The sequence below is a fragment of the Trichechus manatus genome, unplaced genomic scaffold (genome assembly GCF_000243295.1).
Source record: "Trichechus manatus latirostris isolate Lorelei unplaced genomic scaffold, TriManLat1.0 scaffold00068, whole genome shotgun sequence".
NCBI lineage: Eukaryota > Metazoa > Chordata > Mammalia > Sirenia > Trichechidae > Trichechus > Trichechus manatus.
This window is the reverse complement of record NW_004444004.1, coordinates 13,808,206-13,830,234: the sequence shown is the minus strand read 5'-3', so window position 1 is coordinate 13,830,234 and position 22,029 is coordinate 13,808,206. Positions and strand designations below refer to the sequence as shown.

The 22,029-nt window shown below is 45.6% G+C and overlaps 1 protein-coding gene across 5 annotated transcripts in view; it reads left to right on the top strand.

Moving 5' to 3' along the window:
* Nucleotides 1-21,084, top strand: part of SEPTIN6 (septin 6) — an 81,513-nt gene extending 60,429 nt beyond the window's left edge. The window contains exons 7-11 of one of the 5 annotated variants that reach the window (XM_023734496.1): nucleotides 263-431; nucleotides 4,067-4,199; nucleotides 7,902-8,092; nucleotides 10,284-10,328; nucleotides 19,017-21,084. In XM_023734496.1, coding sequence (XP_023590264.1) covers nucleotides 263-431; nucleotides 4,067-4,199; nucleotides 7,902-8,092; nucleotides 10,284-10,287 — 497 coding nt within the window. In that variant the 3' untranslated portion in view covers nucleotides 10,288-10,328; nucleotides 19,017-21,084. Of the gene's footprint in view, nucleotides 1-262; nucleotides 432-4,066; nucleotides 4,200-7,901; nucleotides 8,097-10,266; nucleotides 10,329-15,029; nucleotides 15,446-16,513; nucleotides 17,454-19,016 lie in introns of those variants that run through there. The other 4 variants (XM_023734497.1, XM_004379825.2, XM_023734495.1 and 1 more) reach the window with 4 other exon arrangements.
* Nucleotides 21,085-22,029: the final 945 nt, after the last annotated feature.

Below are 22,029 nucleotides of genomic sequence, written 5' to 3'. Positions count from 1 at the left end.
ATTGGTGAATTGGGGTTGAGGTGCTACTGCATGTCTTCTTAGATATTTTTATGGTAGTACCGTTTTCCACTATTGTAATCTCGGTCACTTTTCGTTAGCAATTCCAGTAGAAAAGCAATTTAGGAAGTAAATACATAGGCTCTGATTACACAGATTGCAAGGCGATGTCACTGTTAGACATGTTGCCTCTCGTTTCATCCATTTCTGCTTCTGCTGGCGTTCCTTTCAATATACTTTCAATACCCCATCCCCTGCTATGCAGTTGAAAACGAGGCCCACTGCGACTTTGTGAAGCTGCGGGAGATGCTGATTCGGGTCAACATGGAGGATCTGCGGGAGCAGACCCACACTCGGCACTATGAGCTGTACCGTCGCTGTAAGCTGGAGGAGATGGGCTTCAAGGACACCGACCCTGACAGCAAACCCTTCAGGTACTTCTCCCTCCAGCCCAGCCCAGCTCAGCCCAACCAGGTGGTGTGCAAGCCTTGCCCTGACGAATTCACCATGGAGGAGAGACAGGGTGCTTAAGACCTAGAGGAGTAGAGGTAACCCACTTGGTAGTTCCACTTACCCATTCCCAATCTGCACCTGCACAGCTGCCAGGGAGAGCAGTGGCTGGGCAGGCTTGTAAGCACTGCCATCCTGCTCCTATGAGTGAGGAAAAGACAGAGGCACCATCACAAGCACACACATGAGTGCTCCAGCCAGCCTGTGCTGGAGGAGAGCCCTGAGCTGGGGCCTTGTTCTGCAGCATGGCCCTTTGTGGCTGTCCTCTGCCCCACTTTCTTCATCAGACCTCTACTGGACTGTCAGGTTTCCACCCTCCTCCCCATGATCCACACCAGATAGGACTGGGTCGTGGTGATTTTCCACGTGGAGATGAACTGCAGGGCCTTCATTCACTGTCCTTAACATTTCCATTCAAGTGTACAATTTGTTTTGACCACAGAATGTTAATAGTCATTGGCATGTTCCTCAAATCAGAACCTACGATGCTGTCTGAGATGAGGAATGTTTTCAAAAGCAGCTCATTGTACTTATACTTTAGGAGTGAGATCCCAAGTAAGTGTTTGATCTATATGCCTGACATGTGACATAAGCCCCATATTTTCAATAACCATGTGGTGCCCTTGATTGTGGAAGGAAAGGCTTAGTCTCATTTCAGAAAGTGTCAAGCAAGTAAGGGGCATGTGTATGGGGTAAGAAGGCTTTCAAATGGCCTCTGAAATCCCACAGTACCTGTTCACAACAGAAAGCCAACCCAGGGGCAAAGCATTAGGCAATCCTTTGGGGATACCTGGTTCAGGAGGGGCAGACTCAGTTTCCTAAATGGACGGGCAAGGACAGAGGCCATTGGAGCTCCTGCGGCTGGACGAAGGTGTGCTTGTCTCTATCTGATGGGAGCTCCCTTAGCTTTTTCTCTCCTTCCCGTCTGACAACTTTATCTGCATCTGTGAAGGAAGAGATGTGCCTCTTCCTGTTCTAAACTGATCCCTCTACCTCTACATTTATTCCCCTCCCCTCCTCCTTTGAAGGAGCCCTGGTGGCACAGCGGTTAAGAGCTCGGCTACTAACCAAAAGGTTGGCAGTTTGAATCCTCCAGCCACTTCTTGAAAACTCTGGGGCAGTTCTACTCTGTCCTGTAGGGTTGCTATGAGTCGGAATTGACTCGACGGCAGCAGATTTCTTCCTCCTTTGAAGGAGTACCGATAGTGCAACAGTTAAGCACTCAGCTGCTAGCCAAAAGGTCGGCTGTTTGAACCCACCAGCTGCTCTGTGGGAGAAAGATGTGGCAGTCTGCTTCCATAAAGATTACAGCCTTGGAAACCCTATGGGGCAGTTCTACTCTGTCCTATAGGGTTGCTGTGAGTCAGAATCCACTCTGTGGCACCTAACAACACCACCTCCTCCTTTGCTCTATCCCAAATACCTCTCTCTTTCCCTTATCTTCACCCTCTTCACTCTTCTCTACTGGCTCCTTTCTGTGTTGCATATAAACATTTTCATCCTAAAGAAACTCTCCCTTAGCCCTGCTCTTCCTCCCAGTCTCTGCCCTGTCAAGAAGTTTGGATCTGCGGAAAGGAGAAAGAGTTGTTCTATATTTACTGTCTCCACTTGCTCATCTTACCTTTACTCCTCAACCCAATGCAGTGTGGCTCCTGCCCTCACTGCTCCACCGAAATGCGTCTCTCCCAGGTCAACAATTGCATTACCTGTTACCCATGGCAATTACCCATTGCTGTAGAGTCGATTCCAACTGATAGCCACCCTATAGGACAGAGTAGAACTGCCTCATAGGGTTTCCTGGGCTGAAATCTTTATGGAAGCAGACTGCCACAGCTTTCTTCTGTGGAGCGGCTGGTGGGTTTGAACCACCGACCTGTCAGTTAGCAGCCAAGCGCTTAACCACTGTGCCACCAGGGCTCTTCCAGCAATTGCATACTCATAGCCAAATTCAGAGCACCCTTTTAATCCCATCTTACTGGATCTCAGCATAACAGTCAGTGCTGTTCCCTGCTGCCTCCTTCTTGAAGTGCTCTGTGCCTTGGTCTTTAAAAAAAATTTTTCGGTACTGACCTGGCTGGTTTTATTCCTGTGTCTCTAGCTGCTCCTTCTCAGCCCTTTTGCAGGCTCATCTTCTTCAGATTCCTCCTTTAAATGCTGGTATTCTCCAGAATTGTTTCCTAGGGCCTCTACTCTTTTCACGCTCTACTCTCTTTGCAGCCGTTTCTTTCTGCTCTCGCAGCCCTAATCACCACCTACGAGTACACGACTCATGACCCCCAGGCTAAAATCTCACTTTTGAGCTCCAAGCCCATTGATCCAACTGCATACTGGATCTTTCCACTCGGACATACCATAGGTAGCCCAAACTCATCCTATCTAAAATGTAATTCATCTTCTTCTGTCTTCAGCATACTCCTCCTCCAGTGTTCCCTCTCACAGTTCATGGTACCACCATCCACCTGGTTGCCGAAGCCAAAAACAGGAATCATCTCTGATTCCTCCCAAGTCCTGGGAGTTCTGCTTCCTTTATTTTTCCTCAGATTTCACCTTTCCCTTCCATTTCCTACCAACCCTTAACATTAAGATCCCGTCACTTCTTATGCGGATTGTTGGAAAGTCTGCCCTTCACACACAACAGCCAGAGTGGTCTTTCTAATTTGCAGATTGGAAGTCCGCACCCTGCTTAAAACCCTGCAGTGGAGAAATGTCCATTTCTTGAATATGGCCTCCAAAGTCTGTCCTTGTCTACCAGACCCAGTGACCTCCTCTCCCATTATTCCACAGCTTATGTGATACTCTCCTGCCATATTGAATTCCACATCTGGCCCCCCAAATATGCCATTCTCTCTCCACATGTGCCCTTACACATGCTGCCCTCTTTGGAGCACAGTTCATCTGCTTCTTCACCATGCTAACTGCTATTTCATTACAAATAATTCCAGGCCAGGGGCAGAGAGAGTTAGCCTAGGCGTCTCCCACTAGACCGTGAGTTCCTTGAGGATCAGCACTGTGTCTGTCAGCTCTAGAGGCTCAGCGACTAGCATAGTGTCGATCAGTACTATGTCTAGTACATGGCAGAGTCTCATCACATCTTTGTTGAAATAATTAATTGATATGGTCAGTTTCAGAGCCAGGGCCTGGCAGCATACTGCAGTGTAAGCAGCTAGATTAAGAGACAGGAGACCTACTTTCTGGTCCCAGTTCTGCCTCTAACTAGCTCTGTGACCTTGGGCAAGTCACCTCACCTCTCTGAACCTGTTTCCTCATCTATAAAATGAGAGTATAGAACCAGATATTCCTAAGTCACTCCCAGTTCCAAATGACTCTCCAGCTCACCAGGGCTGCCCCATCCCCCTCAAGCAGCTCTGTGTTCATGCTGTCACATGCCAAGCTAGCTGCCCACAGCTTGATGCTTCTGTTTTTTTTTTTTTTAATTTTTTTACTTCTCCCAGAAATGGGGAAGGGAGGCTGGAGGAACCTGTGGAATGTCAGTGGGGGCAACTTTCATCAAATAGGAACCATTCAGAAGGCAGTGGAGTTAACCTGACCATGTTCGCAGTTTACAGGAGACATATGAGGCCAAAAGGAATGAGTTCCTAGGAGAGCTCCAGAAAAAAGAAGAGGAGATGAGGCAGATGTTCGTCCAGAGAGTCAAAGAGAAAGAAGCGGAGCTCAAAGAGGCAGAGAAAGAGGTAAATGAGAGCCCAGGTGCCGGGCTGGATGGGAAAGGAGGCTGACTCGGGCATGGCAGGGGGCTTCAGCCCTAGAGAGCAGCCAGCTGGGAGCCTTGCAGGCTCTGGGCAAGGATGGGCATGGCATATGTAGTCCTGCTTTGGCTGGCACAGAATGGGCTGAGAGACTGGGGTCTCACCCCCTTATTCCCCAAAGCTGGGATGTGTTCTCATTCTGTGTTATTTTGCTCTCTAGAGGTGTGCTGTCCCATTAGGTAACCACTAGGTAATGTGACTATTTAAATTTAGATTGGAGTCACTGAGTGGTGCAAATGGCTGCTAACCAAAAGGTTGGCAGTTCAAATCCACCCAGAGGCACCTCAGAAGAAAAGTCTGACAATCTACTTCCAAAAGGTCCAAACCAAAAAAACCAAACTCGTTGCCACCAAATCAATTCCAACTCATGGTGATCCCATGTGTTACAGAGTAAAACTCTTCCATAGTGTTTTCTTCGTTCTAATCTTTTTATAGAAGCAGATCACCAGGACTTTCTTTGGCAGTGCCACTGGGTGGATTCGAACCACCAACCTGTCAGTTAGCAGCCAAGCACAAACCATTTTTGCCACCCAGGGACCTTCTGAAAAGTCACAGCCATTGAAAACCCTATGTGCAGTTCTACTCAGAAACACACGGGGTCACCATGAGCTGCAATCAACTCGATGGCAACTAGAAAAACTTTTTTTTGTCTTTTTTTCTAAATTGTGCTTTAAGTTAAAGGTTACAGTTTACGTTAATTTCTCTAACAAAAATTTATTCACACATTGTTGTGTGACCCTAATTGTTCTCCCTATAATGTGACAGCACACTCCTCCTTTCCACCCTGAATTTCCCGTGTCCATTCAACCAGCTCCTGACCCTCTCCACCTTCTCATCTCACCTCTGGGCAGGAGCTACCCATTTAGACTCATGTATCTACTTGAGCTAAGAAGCACACTCTTCATGAGTATCATTTTATGTCCCACAGTCCAGTCCAATCCCTGTCTGAAGAGTTGGCCTCAGAAATTGTTTTAGTTCTGGGCTGATAGAGAATGCAGGGGCCATGCTTTCCAGGGTTCCTCCAGTCTCAGTCAGACCATTAAGTCTGGTCTTCTTACTAGAATTTGAGTTCTGTACCCTGCTTTTCTCCTGCTCTGTCAGGGACTCTCTGTTGTGTTCCCCGTCAGGGAGGTCATTGGTGGTAGCCAGGCACCATCTAGTTCTTCTGGGCTCAGGCTGATGGAGTCTCTGGTTTATGTGGCCCTTAAAAAAACTTTTTAATGAATTAAAGTTAAATAAAATTTAAAATTCAATCTCTCGATCCCATTGGCTACATTTCAAATGCTCAATCCTCATGCAACTAGTGGCTACTGTACTGGACAGCACCAATACGAAACATTTCCATCATCCCAGAAAGTTCTATTGGATAGTGCTGCTAAAGAGATGAGTCCTGACATGCCCCCTTGAGGTCAAGTGCAGACTGCTTCTTTTCTCTCTTCCTGGGCGTCCTGAGCTCAGTAGGGAAAATTGACCACTTTCTTGGCTGTTCTGCCCCATCACACCTTCTCTGGTGCTGGTCCCCATGGCTATGGGAAAGATGGTGCTCAGAAGTCCTGGGTACCTTGCTAAAACCTAAAACTGTGACAGCTGGGGCATTTCCCTGTTCACTTGAGTATTCTGTTCCATTTCATTTTATAGTTAAAGAATCATCCATGCAGCTTTAGTGAGTTTTTAAACTAAGGTTTGACGATCCTATGTGGGGTTTTTATTACTTAAGCCATGCCTGAATTAGTACAGTTAATCCTCTAAGGAGCCCTAGTGGCACAACAGTTAAGTGCTCAGCTGCCGACGAAGAAAGGTTGGTGGTTTGAACCCACCCTGTGGCTCTGAGGGAGAAAGACCTGGTGATCTGCTTCCGTAAAGATTAACCCAGAAACCAAACCCGTTGTCGTTGAGTCAATTCCGACTCATAGCGACCCTATACAACAGAGTAGAACTGCCCCATACGGTTTCCAAGGTTGTAAATCTTTGCAGAAGCAGACTGCCACATCTTTCAGCCTAGAAAACCTTATGGAACAGTTCTACTTTGTCACATGAGGTTGCTATGAGTCAAAATCGACTTGTTGGTACCTAACAATAATAACAGTCCTTTAACTGGTCGCCTTGCCCTTCAAGTTCTCCTCCCCTAACAATTCTCCCACTGCTGCCAGATTCATTAGCCTAAGGTACAGTTTTGGTCATGTCAGCAACTGCTTTACCTCAAAACCCTCAACCATAAAGAAGGGAGGTGCTTAATGACTTCCAAGTGTCTTCCATCTTTAATCTGCTGTGGTTCTCCAGGGTTCTCACCAAAGCCTGTGGCAAGAGTGTCGATTTTATTTCAGCTTCACTTTTCAAAAGAAAAATGTCACTCAGTGCTTTTCTGAGGAGAGGTGAAGGGATTGCCAATGAAGAAAAGTCAAATGAACAAGAGCCAGGTGAAAGCAGCTGACAGAGCTTCTACCACCCCACCCGGCGTGACTAGTAAAAGCTGGTTTATGTAGCAAGTTCTGTCATCCACCATACCTTACTAAATGACAGTCCCAAATACCTATAGGGCCTGGAAAACTGACTTCCTTCATGGGGTGCTGCAAGTGCTAAAGAATCCTAAATTCTCTCCTGAATCCTCAAAAGAAAGTGAGATTATGCTTGGTCTGCTCTTAGTATTCAGGGTAGTTTATTGCATTCTTGTTGGTTACTGCCTATACCTCTTGCTCTCTGATCCACTTATCATTATGGTGTGCCAGAACATTCTTGCTGTTCTTCCTTGGTTCCCTGGTTCTGTTCAGGGCTAGTTAAGCCTCCCCCTGGTCAAAGCTGAGGTCTTCACCATCATTCCATGTTATAAAATCCTTTTGTCTCCTTCCATGTCCAAGTCTAAGAATTTTCTTTCACCAACTTTAGCATTGCTGAAGTTTTCTCTGCAATCCATGGTGATCCTCCTTGATTGCAGGGAACAAGAAAAGGCAAGGGACCTCTTTCATATTGGGAGGTCCCATTATGCAATCCTCTAAAGATTGGGTTTGCCACTTCCTAGCTCTTTGACCTTGGGCAAATTCCTTAACCTCTCTGACTGTCTGTTTCCTTACAAAATGGAGATAGCAGAGTCTAGCTCAGGATTGTTGTGATGATTAAATGAGGTTGTTGTTGTTAGGTGCTGTCGAGTCGGTCCCAACTCGTAGTGACCCTATGTACAACAGAACGAAACGCTGCCCGGTCCTGTGCCATCCTCACAATCGTTATGCTTGAGACCATTGTTGCCGCCACTGCATCAATTCATCTCATTGAGGGTCTTCCTCTTTTTCTCTGACCCTCTACTTTACCAAGTGCCTATGTTAGATTATTATCAGTGATATCATTAACCATGTGTGGTAGCTATGGAGACGCTTTGCAACAAGATGTTTGATGAAGCAGAAAGTGGGGTTCTCTCACAGATTCAGTAGCAGAGAATAAACGCAAAGAACAACCCAAAGCATCGTGTCTTTTGGTGGCATCATGGCAGTCGCTGGCAGAAATGTCTTCTAAGGTCCCAGGATCCTGCCGGATTGCAACCTTGCCAGCCCCCACCACCACCACACTGGGCTCAGCTGTGCTGGGGGCTGCTAATGGTGGGGGACTCTCCCCAAACTCCCTGTGCTTCCCCTCCAGCTGCATGAGAAGTTTGACCGACTGAAGAAACTACACCAGGACGAGAAGAAGAAGCTGGAGGATAAGAAGAAATCCCTGGAAGATGAAGTGAATGCTTTCAAACAGAGAAAGACGGCTGCCGAGCTGCTCCAGTCCCAGGGTTCCCAGGCTGGAGGGTCACAGACTCTGAAAAGAGACAAAGAGAAGAAAAAGTAAGTGGTAGGCTGGGCTGGGGTGGTGGCTGCTCCTCCTGCTCATCCCCTCAGGGAGGGGGCTGAGGGCTAGTGACCAGAGGTGAACTGGGGGCTGTTAGACCTGTTTGGGCACCTATAATTGGTTTCAGTGTTCCCAGGGGGCTTTGTATTCCATGAGGTTGAGGAGCTGAGAGTAGGGGAGGAGTGTGGCCTCAGAGGCCCAGCCCCTCTTAGAAAAGCCCTATAAACTTAAGGGAGGAAGTAGAGGGAGGGAAAGCAAAAGGAAAGAGAGAAAGTAGAAGAAGAGTGGAAACAATGAGAGCTGCAAAGCTATACTAGAGAGAGGAATAAAAAGAAGGGCAGATAGAGGACTGGAAGAAAGAGCCTTTAGCAGAGACTTTTGGGCCCCCTCTTTCTCCCTGAGAGATTGGAGCTGATCTGGCTTCTGGGCCTGTGTGATGGTTCTATATCTGAGGCATGTTCTGGAACACATGCCTGTGTTCCGACTTCACTCTGCCTTGGTTCTCACTAGCTGCAGCCAACAGGGCTTAACTGCTGCAGACCACAGCCCAGTCCTGATTTCCCACCCCTTTGCCATTCCTTCCTCCTGGCTGCTGCTTTGTTCGTGGCCTGGGGTACTGAGAACTTGATGGAGAGGCTCAGATACCAGTGTACTCTGTGTGCCCCATCCTCCATCTGGGGAATGATTTTAAAATCAACCTATATCTCCGGGTATTTGATAAGGCAGGATAGCATGGGCAACTGGTTACCAACCAAGTGGGGCAATAATCCTGACCCAATCCATCTTTGCTTACTGAAGTTACCAGTCACTCCTCATCCCAGAATCAGAGAAGAGAAAAGCATTTCCTCTGGGACCTGTACAATATCAAGAAAGTATCCAGCGGTCCCCTTGCGTTCTTTAGCTTGTCTGTGCAGTGTGACTTGAAGAGCCCCCAGATGGAGTGTTTTAACGATGTCCTTACTGAAGGGGCCTGAGGATCTGAAAGCTGTCTGTGGTCATTGCCTCCTAGTTTTAGTCACTTGTTCTTTGATTTAACTCAGATATTTGGCAGAAGAAAGACACCTTTCCTTTCCTCTAGTCCTGGCTTTATCACTTAGGAATAAAACAGTGGCTTTTGTACAACAGTAAAATATTTTATATTTGAAGACACTCAGTTTTGCAATCCAATTTATTCAAAATTTGAACATTTTCACCAGTTTGTCTTGAGATTTTTGTTAGTAAATCATAGCACTATATGACAAATTCATTGACTTATTCACTCATTTGGTATTATCTGATGGATGAAGTTCAACTAGCTTAAAAAAAAAAGTCTCTTTGGACACACCGTATATTATCTGATCTGTCGTGATGTATTAGTTGCACCAGCAAGAATGGATACCTATTTTTAAGATCATAAAAATCTAAATTTTTCTTCCAGCTCTAACCTGCTGCCTTCAGAGTCCTGTGATATTTGTTAACTCAGTTCCTGGGGCAGTTTCACCACCTGCTTGCAGGAATTAGAAGAATAATTTCTTCTGACCCCATTGACACTAAACTATAAATATTCCCTATTCAGATGTTCAGGGCAAGTTTCTCACAGACCTCCAGGCTTTCCCTCGAGTTGCCTCAAATTTCCCAACACCCAAGCAGAAGGCCCTATGTAGGGAGGCACTTCTCTCCAGTCCCCAGGAATATTTGGTGTTGGTGACGGTGCCCTTTTCCAATTTTTGAGATGGCTGTAAACCTTGCTGGCGTGTGGCACCACACATCAACAATAAGGGCCTAACAAGAGAGCCCTGTCCTCTTCCATACTTCCAAATGTATAAGTGGCCCCAGCTCTGGATTTCCTACATAATTCCATGAACAATTGGTTAACTTCTGGAAGTTCCACCATTAGACTTATGCCACTCTGCTCCTATGGTGATGGTGGTGGGTTTTGAAGGTAGGGGTGGTGGTAATACTGTTTCTTCTTGAGAGATGGTGGTTGGATCCAATATAGTCACCCATTCAGAATTTCCTTTGGTGGCCCTTAAAGAGATTAAGAAAGAGTGCCAGTGTTTCAGGGGGTCCTACCATCCCATCCTTCCCTCTTCCCCTCCCCACTAATCTTCTCCTTGGACCTCTAACTCCTCATTGGTTATGTCAATTCATAATAATTGATTTCTCCTCATGCTTACTCCATCATCATCAGCTTTTAATGTTTTTCAGTTAACTCTGCTGTTTGCTGCATGCTGCATGAGACCCAGGGTCCTGGTAAGCTTTATTAACTCTAAATAGAACTGGCAGTGTCTTCTAGAACACATTCCCTCAAATCCCCCCACACACTCATACACACACCCATCTCTAATCATAAAAGAAGCTGCTTCATAGGGCTAGCTGGTTTCCTCTTGTGACTTAAAACATTAAACTATAGCCTGGTGTGATTTCAAGCATGCATGTGGAATGCTTGCTTGCCTGATTAAAAAGGGAGAGTTTTCAGACTTTTGCTTCTAGAACAGCTGGGTATCATAGGTAGATCTTGCGATTAGTATTTGAGCTTCAATTTTGGCAATTTTTTTCTTATAGAGCCCCTAATCTTTAATTATTACTTTGAAAATTGACTCAGCTGTAGTGATGAGGGAAACTGCTGGACTCACAAGTCCTATCCTAATGCCACAGTGATTGTTTCTTATCTGAGGGGTTCAAGGTCTCAAATTTCCTTTGGCTATGTACTCTCTAAAAACCGTAATAAAAGTGGAAGAAAATGAAGAGACCGCAGATATTATAGGGAATGTCTTACATTTAATTCTATAAGTACCAAATTCATGAAAACCTTTGATAAGGAGTTAAGCAGTAACCTTTGATGAGAAGGATTCCTGAGGTGCTGTATCCACAGAAGTGAAAAACAAAACGATCCCTGGCTTCATGTAGCTTATAGGGAACTGAAAGCAATGATTAAGCACCTCTGTAAGGTCCCTAGGAGCCCTCGTGGCACAGTGGTTAAGAGCTTAGCTGCTAACCAAAAGCTCAGCAGTTTGACTCCACCAGCTGCTCCTTGGAAATCCTATGGAGCAGTTCTACTCTGTCCTATAGGGTTGCTATGAGTCAGAATCGACTCGACAGCAATGGGTTATAAGGTCCCTAGGTGACACAAACAGTCTGTGCTCAACTACTAACCTAAAGGTTGATGGTCCAAACCCACCTAGCGGCACCTTGAAAGAAAGGCCTGGTGAACTACTTCCAGAAGGTTGAAGCCATGACCCTCTAGAGCAGTTCTACTCTGCACACATGGGGTTGCCATGAGTCAGAATCAACTTGACAGCAATGGTTTTGTGTTTTTTGGTTTTTTGGTTGGTTGGTTGGTTTTTTGGTACCTGCTTTACTAGTAGAGTTCCTGGGTGGTGCAAATGGTTAAAGTTTGGTTATTCAAACCCACTCAGAGGTGCCTCAGAAGAAAGGCCTGGTGATCTGCTACCCAAAAGGTCACAGCCATGAAAACCCTATGGAGTGCAGTTCTACTGTACAACACATAAAGTTGCCATGAGTCGGGTTATTTTTTTAATCTACTCTACTAGACTCAGGTAGTAGATGAAGAGAGAATAAATATTTTATATTTAAAATCATTATGTTTATAATTTTTTAAAACTTTAGCATGGAAACTTTCAAGCATGCACCAAAGAAGAGAGGATAGTACAATGAAGCCCAGTATACCCACAAGCTAGCCTCCAAACAACTATCAACCCATGGCCAATCCTGTGTCACCTATTACCCCCGATGAATTATGCTAAAGCAAAAGCCACATCCCTTCATCTGTAAATACTTTAGTTTGTATCTCTAAGAGATAACAACTCTTAAAAGAAAGAAAACATAACCACAGTGCCACTGTTACCACACCTACAAAATTACCAATCTTTCCTTAACATCATCAGCTTTCTAGCCAGTGGTCAAAGTCCTCCCAGTTGTCTCATAAATGTCTTTTTACATTTGGTTTGTTTGGATCTGGGAATATAAAATATTGAGAAGAATTCTCCCCTCTCACCAATGTAGTGTGTGATTTAAATGGAGGGCCTGCTGTTACTCACCAAACTGATTGCTGCAGCTATTGTACTGGGGAATCGGGCAGGTGGCAAAACATCTTACTTTCAAGCAAATCTCGAAGAGGAAGTCCATAGAGGCTTCTGAAACATAAGGCCCATGAAACTGGGCCAAATGAAACAATCTGAAAGAACAATGAAATGATTTACTGTCTAGCTTAAAGGAAGATCTGGAGCCTCTGCTAGTTGACTTGAAGGAAACAGCAGATTTCCATGGAAGACGATTATCAATTCTTAGTGTCTTGTTCACAGCTGTAGTCTCAGCGCCTAGCAACGTATCTGACGCACAGTAGGAAAAAGAGTTCAGTTCCTGCTTATTTTCTTTGTTCCCCCATTTTCAATGAGAGCAGGAAAACTATATCCTAGTAAGTTCATTTAGGCTCCATTGCACATGGTTTGACATAATTTTATTCAGATTTCCCTGAGTAAACCATTATTAAGCCATTACGAAAATGAATTTTGGCAAAACTATCATTAAAGCCCCACTTTACATGTGGGAGGCAATTGGTAAACAGCTGGAACAGACAACCCCAACCCAAAGGAGGTTGGCCTTTCCTATCAGGTTTCTCTACAGCAAACCACAAAAACAGTTCCAAAGAGAAGAAGGGGGCCTTGGTTTCCTAGGATCTGAAAGCAGCAAAGGCAACCCAGCCCCCTCCCCAGAGCCATCATCCTAAAGGTGGATCACAAAGGCCACCTAGAAGGCAGGCAGAGTGAGGCTTACTAATTGACTTTGAAATTGCTGGAGGCACTACTTAAGCTGTCTGCATTTGTAAGAAAAGTTCCTTTTTTGACTATATCTCAATGGCTAATGGTCTTGGGGGGCGTACAGTGTACATACAATATGTGTTGTTGTTCTTGGGTGCCCTAGAGTCGATTCTGACTCATAGTGACTCCATGTGACAGAAGAGAACTGCCCCACAGGGTTTTCATGGCTGTAATCCTTACAGAAGCAGATCGCCAGGTCTTTCTCCAGTGGAGCCACTGGATGGGTTCGGTTGGCAGCCAAGCACTTAACCTTTGCACCACCAGGGTATATATATATACAACCAAAATATATCATGCAGCCCAGTACATAGGCTATTGCTATGTTTTTTAGGCTACTCTTTCTGCTGAGTAAATAGAATACTGGGGACTTTAAGGGACTTCCCATGGATCACACAATGAGCTAGTGGTAGAAATGGAACATTAATGCAGAACTCCTAATTCCTGATATAAATTGCCATTCACCTGATTATGAGTGTGTGTGTGTGTGTGTGTGTGTGTGTGTGTCCCCAAAGTGTGTGTATGTACGTACATGTGTGGGAATGTGGGTATATTCTCTTTGGGGAAGCAACTGTACAAACCTACTCATGAAGGTGTTATGTATGTGCTTTTAACTAAAAAACGAAACCAAACCAGTTGTCGTGGAGTCAGTTCTGACTCATGGTGACCCCACGTGTGTCAGAGTAGAACTGTGCTCCACAGGGTTTTCAATGGCTGATTTTTTGGAAGTAGATCACCAGGGCTTTCTTCCAAGGTGCCTCTGGGTGAATCAAACCAACAACCTTTCGGTTATCAGCCGAGTGCGTTAACCATTTGCACCACCCAGGGAACGTGCTTTTAACTCTTTCCCTCCCCAAAATATTTAGTAGTCTATTTAGTGGGATAAATGTATTCTTGGGCTAATAAAACCAAAACCAAACCCGTTGCCATTGAGTCGATTCCACACATATCAACCCTGTAGGACAGAGTAGAACTGCTCCTTAGGGTTTCCAAGGCTATAGATCTTTATGGAAACAGACTGCCACATCTTTCTCCCACGGAGCACGTGATGGGTTCCAACCGCCGACCTTTCAGTTCGTAGATGAGTGCTTTAACCACTGCGCAACCAGGGCCTCTTCAGCTAATTAACAGGGGCTTATAGCCACAACCCAGGACTTGTCGGCGACACTGTGATATGATGGAAAGAGTATTGAGTAGACAGCCAAGGAATTTAGGCTCTGACCCTGGCTGTGATTTATTTGAGACCACAGGCATGTCAGTTGACTTCTCTGTGTTTCTCAGTTTTCTCATATGTCATATGGGGATCGGTACTGCAGGCCCTATTTATGTCACGGGGATACAGTTTAAATGGAACAAAGTTGCAAGTGCTATGTGAACACAAATCAGCATGTTTCCATAGCTCAGGCTTTTAAGGTAACTGTGCTGTGGACCCTAGGGCAGAACCTAGTGGCCATCCCCAGACACTTCTCAAACAGGTCTTGCCCTGGGGTATCAGTTAACTGACCAGAACCGCTCTGAAGGCTACCCGAGGTGAAACCTCAAATCCCTGTTTTCCCTATGGGACAAGGAAATGCAGTGGATGAGAACCTGGAGCTCTAGCCAATGGCCTGAGGCCACCTGGAGATTTGCTGAAGGTATTTCTGCACAGGAGTCCCTAGGTGGCGCAAACGGTTAACCAAAAGGAGGTTTGAGTCTACCCAGAGGTGCCTTGGAAGAAAGGCCTGGCGATCGATCTACTTCAGAAAAATCAACATTGAAAACCCCATGGAGCACAGTTCTACTCTGACACACATGGAGTTGCCATGAGTCGGAGTTGACTCCACATCAACTGGTTTTGTAGTAATTAGGAAGAGATAAAAAGTGTTTTTGTGGTTGTGATAATTATTTTGCTAGCTCACGGCACTACTGCTGCCACTCAGGAGTGTGTGTGGGTGTGTGAGAGAGAAAGCATGTTCCCTGGAGCCAATGCAATAAGACCTGAAGGTCATCTAACATAGCTATATTCTAATTTATCTGTTAGTCATCGTGACTTAATTAAACAATTTTCTGACCTTTCTTTTTTTTTTTGTACATTAATCCATCCATTCATTAACCCAACTTCTCTTTTCATTTTCAGTTTGGGCTTCCTGTAGACGCCCTTCCCCTGCGCAACAGAGCTGGGCCTCCCCTTCTCTAATAACCCTTTAACACAGTTGGAGGGCATACATCCCGTGTCCCCCTTCTCTTCCTGCCAAGGTTCATAGAAGCCTGAGAGTCTGAGGACGGTGTCTGGCCTCTGGTCAAGAAGCCAGCGGTCGCGTGGCTTGGAGATGCACCCCGCATCCCAGTTCTGTTCCCAGTGCCCCCAGCCATCCATCCCTGTCTTTGCCAGACTGTAACATGTCCAGGGGCCCCACCAGCTTCCCTGCTTGAACTCTGATTGCTGCTTGTTTCCCTGACGGATTTGCATCCACCATGGCTGGGTAACCACTGGTCAGCACAGCTTCCCGCCTTAGTCACCTGCACCCCAACTACTGGTCTTCCTGGACACCCCCCCCACTAGGTGTCACAGCCCCTTCTCAAGTCTACCCTGAGGTGCCTCAGAAGAAAGGCCTGGCAATCTACTTCCCCAAAAATCAGCCATTGAAAACCCTATAGAGCACAGTTCTACTCTGACACACATGGGGTCGCCATGCATCAGAATCAACTCCACATCAACTGAGGTATCCAAAAGGAGATCCTCTAGTGCATCTTCCTCCTGGCCTGCTAGCCCAGCCCTTTCTAGCTTTGATTCACTCAAACCGGCACACAAGTTTTGTTCAAAATCCAGGATGAATTTATTTACACCCAGCCTTTCCCCGAAAACACAACTGCTGGAGAAACTATGCATCTCTCCTCTCTGTAACTCTGGGTACTCCATGGATGCAGAAGGGAGAATAAACCTGAATACTATTACCAGCCTAGTGTCTTGAATTATAGACTTATAGAATTCTTCTGAGGGGTTCCAGAAACTCCTCTGTATTTTCTCATAAAGTCTCCACCCCATCCCAATAAGGTAGGGCCAGTACCAGGTACAGTAATCCCATTTCATAAACTGGCAAACTGAGTGGGCAAAGAATTGGTGTTTTCGGGTTTGCGCTGATGAATCCTCCTCCAGTCTATTTATTTGGTGAATGTTTTTAATATGCATTTTGCACATGTACCCTAATAAGAAGAGGAGAGACAGAAGAAAAGAGGTGTTGTGCTTTAGAGGGTCCTTAACCTTCTCAAGGAGAAAGACCTGGTGATCTGCTCCCATAAAGATTACAGCCTAGAAAACCCTATGGGACAGTTCTACTCTGTCACGGGGTCGCTAGGAGTTGGAATTGACTCGACGACCCTTAACAACAATTTTATCTCTAGTCCAAGAATTTGATATTTCAAAATATTCCAGCCCTAATTTTGATAGTGGATCCCATCCAATAGTGGCTTTGGGGAGCCTTTGTGAAGTAGACAGCCCTACATTGTCAGGGCCACCAGGGGCAGTGGCCTTTGGTGTTTGGCCAGTGACATAGTGAGAGCTAGAGGTGCCCTGGCAACGATCTTTGGCTAATACGCCATTTCTCTGCCCTTCCTTTGCAGTAACCCATGGCTGTGTACTGAATAGCATTCCCCGCTACAGCTGGACTGGACTCCATGTAGCCTTTTAAAGCCACAGTTCCTATTGTAATTGACAGCTTTCCCTTGGGGTGCCAGGCAGCCAGGCCCCCACCCCACCCTTGCGATGCACTATCACTTCAAGACCCACCTCTGCTTTTTGAGTTCCACAACTTGCTCCTGCCTCCCCGGCCCACTGGCACGGACCATGACCACCACCTTCTCGTTGATTTTATGTTTTGAAGGTTTTTTTTTTGACCACTTACTTTCAAACCACAAAGTCAAACAAGGCTATGGCAAATGTTCACGCCTTGCAGAAGTGTTGCAAATTTGGGGGGAGGGCAGCAAGTTCTCTCTTCAATAATACATATTAGGAAGCAAAAAGTAGAGAAACGTGAAAAGCAAACCTTCACACACGCTTTCTCTCCTCTGGTTGGCAAAGCCAAGAGTGCAGTTTTGAAGTATATTTTGTGGTGAGTTAGGAAGGATACTCTCATTTTGATTCACTGGTTAGTGGCCAGAGGCAGGGAGGGAGGTGAGGCTGCCAAGGGGAAGCTACTTTCTTGGGAAAATCCAAGTCACAGTGGGGCGCTTTAGGAGACCCTAGGCTTGGAGGTGAGACACTGATAGTCAGCCAGCAGCTCCGAAGGATGCTGGGTTACGGCTGTTATGTCTCTTTGGGAAAGGCATCTTGTTTGCAGCTTTGATGTTTTTACCTCCAATTGCAGAGCTGCTTCCAATGAATCCCAAACTTAAAACCAACCAACCAACTGATCTCTATTCCCCACCACACCCCGAGTGATTATTTACATTATAAATAAGAGCCCCTCCCCCCATGTTTGCATTTACTGTATTTACAGATGAACTACTTGAGGGCTGAGGAGCTCTAAGGAGCCCTGGTGGCGCAATGATTAAGCGTTCAGCTGCTAACCCAAAGGTCTGCTAACCAAAAGTTTGGTGGTTCGAACCCACGCAGCTGCTCCACAGGAGAAAAGACCTGGTAATCTGCTCCCATAAAGATCAAACCAAAAAAAAGTCCGTTGCTGTTAAGCCAATTGTGACTCATAGTGACCCTATAGGACAGAGTAGAACTGCCCCAGAGGGTTTCCAATTTTGTAATCTTTACAGAAGCAGATTGCCAGGTCTTTTCTCCCGTAGAGCCACTGGGTAGATCCGAACCGCCAACTTTTGGGTTAGCAGCCGTGTGTTTAACCTCTGTACCTCCAGGGCTTCTTCCGTAAAGATTAAGCCTAGGAAACCGTATGGGGCAGTTCTACCCTGTCCCATAGGGTCGCTATGAGTAGAAATCAACTCAACTGCACCCAACAAAAAGTATTATAAAAGCATTAGAGCCATACAATCTTTGCCAGACCTTCAGAGACCAAATCAGGAATTTTATATCAAGGGGGAGAGACAGATATGTTCCACTTTTTCCATAAGAGGAACCTGAGGCCAAGAGAAGTTAAGGGGCTCGCCAGAGGTCCCACTGCTGTTTCATGGCAGAAGCCAAACTAAATTCCGTATCTCCTGACTCACTGTACAAAGGCATTCCATCCGTTCATATGTGTTCTTGGAGACAAGGCCTTTTGACGTTTGGAGAAACAGAACAGTCAGTATTAGAGAGCCCCTCCGCTGCTGCTGCTGCTGCTGCTCCTCTCCCCACCACCCCTCTCCACCCCGCCCACACACACACAGGAAGACCTCAGAGGACAGGGTGGGTGAGAGCGGGGCAAAGCAGAAGACTCAACTGAGTGCTTCTGCTGATGGTAGGAATCACCAGGGCACCTGTTAGCTAGCTGGCCGGCCTTCCTGGACTTCTGGGATGGGGCCCGGGCATGTGTACATTTAACAGGTGCCCTTGGTGATTCTTGTCAACAGGGAAATTTGGTAAACAAAAATCTAACAAGAATTAAAATATTTATTAGGTAGATTTTCTCACTGTAGACAGGAAGGGTTTTTTCCTGCTTCAGTGAAAAGGCTTTTTAATTAGTACAATTGTTTCTATTTTTAAAAAATACCCTAAGTACTCTGTTTACTTCTGGTGAAACAAAACCAGTCATTAGAAATGGTCTGGGCTTTTATTTTCCCAGACTGGAATGGAAAGGCTTTTCTGAAAAGGACACACACGCCCCTCATTTCTCTTAAGCCAAGAAGTTTGCTTTCCCTAGCTGCAGTGCAGATCACTTTTGTTGTTGTTCTTATTTTTTTTGTTTTGTTTTAATCACTTGGTATTTACATGTGGCTGTTAATATGTGCTTGTTTTTTCATTAAAACAAGAAGCTTTAAACCGGTGTGTAGTGTTCTTAAAATCTTCTCAGCAGATTTACTGGTGGTGACGGTCAATCAGTGGCCCCATTTCTAACCTGTCTTCTCAAAAGAATAATCTGTGCTACCTAACGCTGCCCACTCCCCTCCCCCTGTCTCACTTTGAATGTCCTTTTTCTTTGGCTAATTTCTGTTTTCTTTCTCTTTCTCTCTCCCTCTCCAGCTTTTTTTAATCTTGTCTTCAGCAGCTGCACTAAGTCTAAAGGAGAAGACTGCCATTATAGAAGAGTTAGGATTCCATATTGTCTCAAACCAGAAATGAACCAATTCCCTCTGCCCTCAAATTGCGCATGTGTGCACATGCGTGCACGTGTGTGCATGCGCGCACACACACACACACACCACACACACACTCAACAAGTGTTCATGTGTCCCCGTGTCCAGGCAAGAAGCTCTCTTCTGACTTATATGGTATTTTAAATGGAAGTGTCTTGTACTAACCTAACAGGGCAGAGTAAGAACCATCAGAGCTGGAGAATGGACCAAATGTAACCTCAGAGACAACTGCAGAAGAACTCACCCAAGTGTAAGTGACTGGGGCAGGAGACCTCAGCTGTGGGTGTGGTAGTGCCGTTCAAAAGGTGTTGTTTGAGTTCTATGGTTTTCTTTTTGAACAACAATTAATTCTCTGGTTCCATGGATTGCCTGTCTACAGCCACTATTAAACATTTCTGAATATGGAAGTGAAAGTCAAACAACATTTGTATCTTTTTCAGCCTTCACAGACCTACTGCAGACCCCAGCAAGGGGGACATATGGACCCACTAGCTAATACTCAGGTGGAGAAGGGAGAGGCAAGAGGGGCTTCAGCTTAATGAGAGCACAATTCAACCTTCCAAGGCTAGTTGGGTTTTGAGATAAGTTTCTGCTCAGCCTGAGATCTGGAGGGAGAGCTTTGATGTTGATGAATCTGCCTTGAGTTCACTGGTTTACCTTGCATCAAAATACCATGTGAATGTGCTCATTCCCATATACCTCTACCGCTATCCATCAGCATTCCGCTGTCCGGTGTCTCTTGAGAGAGCCTCTTTGCATGTTTTCCAGAATCTGTGTTTGTTTTTCCTTTCTTCTCCTTTGTTCTTTTTGCTCAAAGGTGTGACCAGTCACTGCCCCTCTGGGGCCTTCATTTGCCAGGAGAAACACCCCAGAACCAGCACTGTTTAGCTTAATACCTTTCTAATGTCCATGTCAATTTTCAATAAAATTCAAAGAAATGCTAAATGGCTGTGTGATCTGATCCTAAATCATTAGGTAATGTGGCCCACATGGTTTGCCTCAGGAGGAGTGGGTGGCTGCCTCCCAAGTGAGGGATTTGGCGGGCTCAAGGAGGTACCACCAGCCAGGGGAATCTTCCAGAATTTTCCCACCGGGGCAGGGTGGGGGTGGGCAGAAACTCTTCCAGTTTTTCCCCTCTTATTAGCATGGATTTAACTGATTAGTTGAACTAATTATCATCTAGGAGGAAGTGAAGTGCCAGGTATTACAAAATGAGCTTCAGGTGAGTTTTAATTCCGAAAGGGGAAGAAATAACTCTGTCGCGCGACTTCCCTCATTTAATGCTGTGCTGTGAGCATCCTGAGAATTCATGAATATGATTATTCTTTATGGCCTGAAAGGCATTCTACAGATAGCAACGTGTATTTTGTGTCCTGGGGCCACCAGGGAGGGATGCCCTCTGTCTCTCCAAGCATTAGAATGGGCAAGAGGGAGAGTGGGCAGTTTTCATAATTCTGATTGCAGTCGAGAAGGGTGGGTTCCTTTCCTTAGCTTCATTTCCCGAATGGCCAGATGTTGAAGACTGCATGAGTGGTCTGTATCCTGTATGTATGGGAGGCCTGTAGTAGGCCTCTGAAGGAGTAGCAGAGGAAACAACATTGGCCTGCCTCTGTGGAGCTTGCACACTAGGGGGCAGCCGAGTGAGACAATAGCCTTGTGACATCACTGAACAGAGAGACAGGCACTGGGGTGTTGTGGAAAAATACCGACTCTGGAGCCAAACAGACTCGCTAACCGTGTGCTCTGGGACAAGTTGTGTTAATAACTTCTCCGTAAAAGGAGACTATCAGTAACTCCTTGCAGTGTCATTGTGAAGGCTACATGAGCTAATGTAAGTTAAATACTTGGGCGTTCAATAAGCTGTATAGCCCTTACTAAGCACGGAGTTTTCCCTTTTACCAGAGGTATTCACCTTAGGTGCCTCTAATCTAGGGCTTCTCAACCTCAGCACTATTGACATTTGGGGCCGGATAATTTTTTGTTGTGGGGGGCTGTCTTGCACCTTGTGGGATGTTTAGCAGCATCCCTGGCCTCTGCCCCCTAGATGTCAGTAACAGTACCCCTCCCCCATTTGTGGCAACCAAAAATATCCAGACATTCCCAAATGTCCCCTGGAGGACAAAATCGCCCCGTTTTGAGAACCACTGGAGCCCTGATGGTGCAATGGTTAAAAGCTCAGTTGCTAACGAAGAGGTTGACAGTTCAAATCCTCCAGCCGCTCCTCGGAAACCCTTTTGGGCAGTTCTACTCTGTCCTATAGGGTCGCTATGAGTCAGAATCGACTTGACTACAACGAGTTTGTTTTTTTTGTTTTTTGTTTTTTTTTTTGGTTTAAGAACCATTGCTGTAGGTTAAAGGTCAGCAAACTTTCTGTAAAGGGCCAACTAGTAAATACTTTCCAGTCTCTATTGCAACTATTCAACTGCTGTCGTAGCACAAAAGCAGCCATATATAATATAGAAAAGGATGAGTGTGGCTGTGTTCCAATAAAACTTTATTTATGGACATTGACATTTGAATTTCATATAGTTATCCCGTGTCCTGAAATATTATTCTCCTTTTGATTTTTTTCAACCATTGAAACACACACAAAAAAATTCTTAGCTCAAGGGTCCTACAAATACAGGTGGTGGGACCAGATTTGGCCCTTGGCCTACAGGTTACTGACCCCACCTCTAATGCATTTGAGTGCTTACTTATGCACCATCAAGCTTAAAGGTGTTAGAAGCTACTGGCCTTGCAAAAGAAATTAGAAATGAAGACAAACTATCTGGCTGAAGTTTTAATGTAAGTTAATGGGGAAAATGGGCTTGAATTTAGTAAAATGTACATACAGTTTTGCTAAATCACAGATGGTGGGGGGCTGCTATGATGACTAGTGCTTGCTCCTGGGGTGGGGA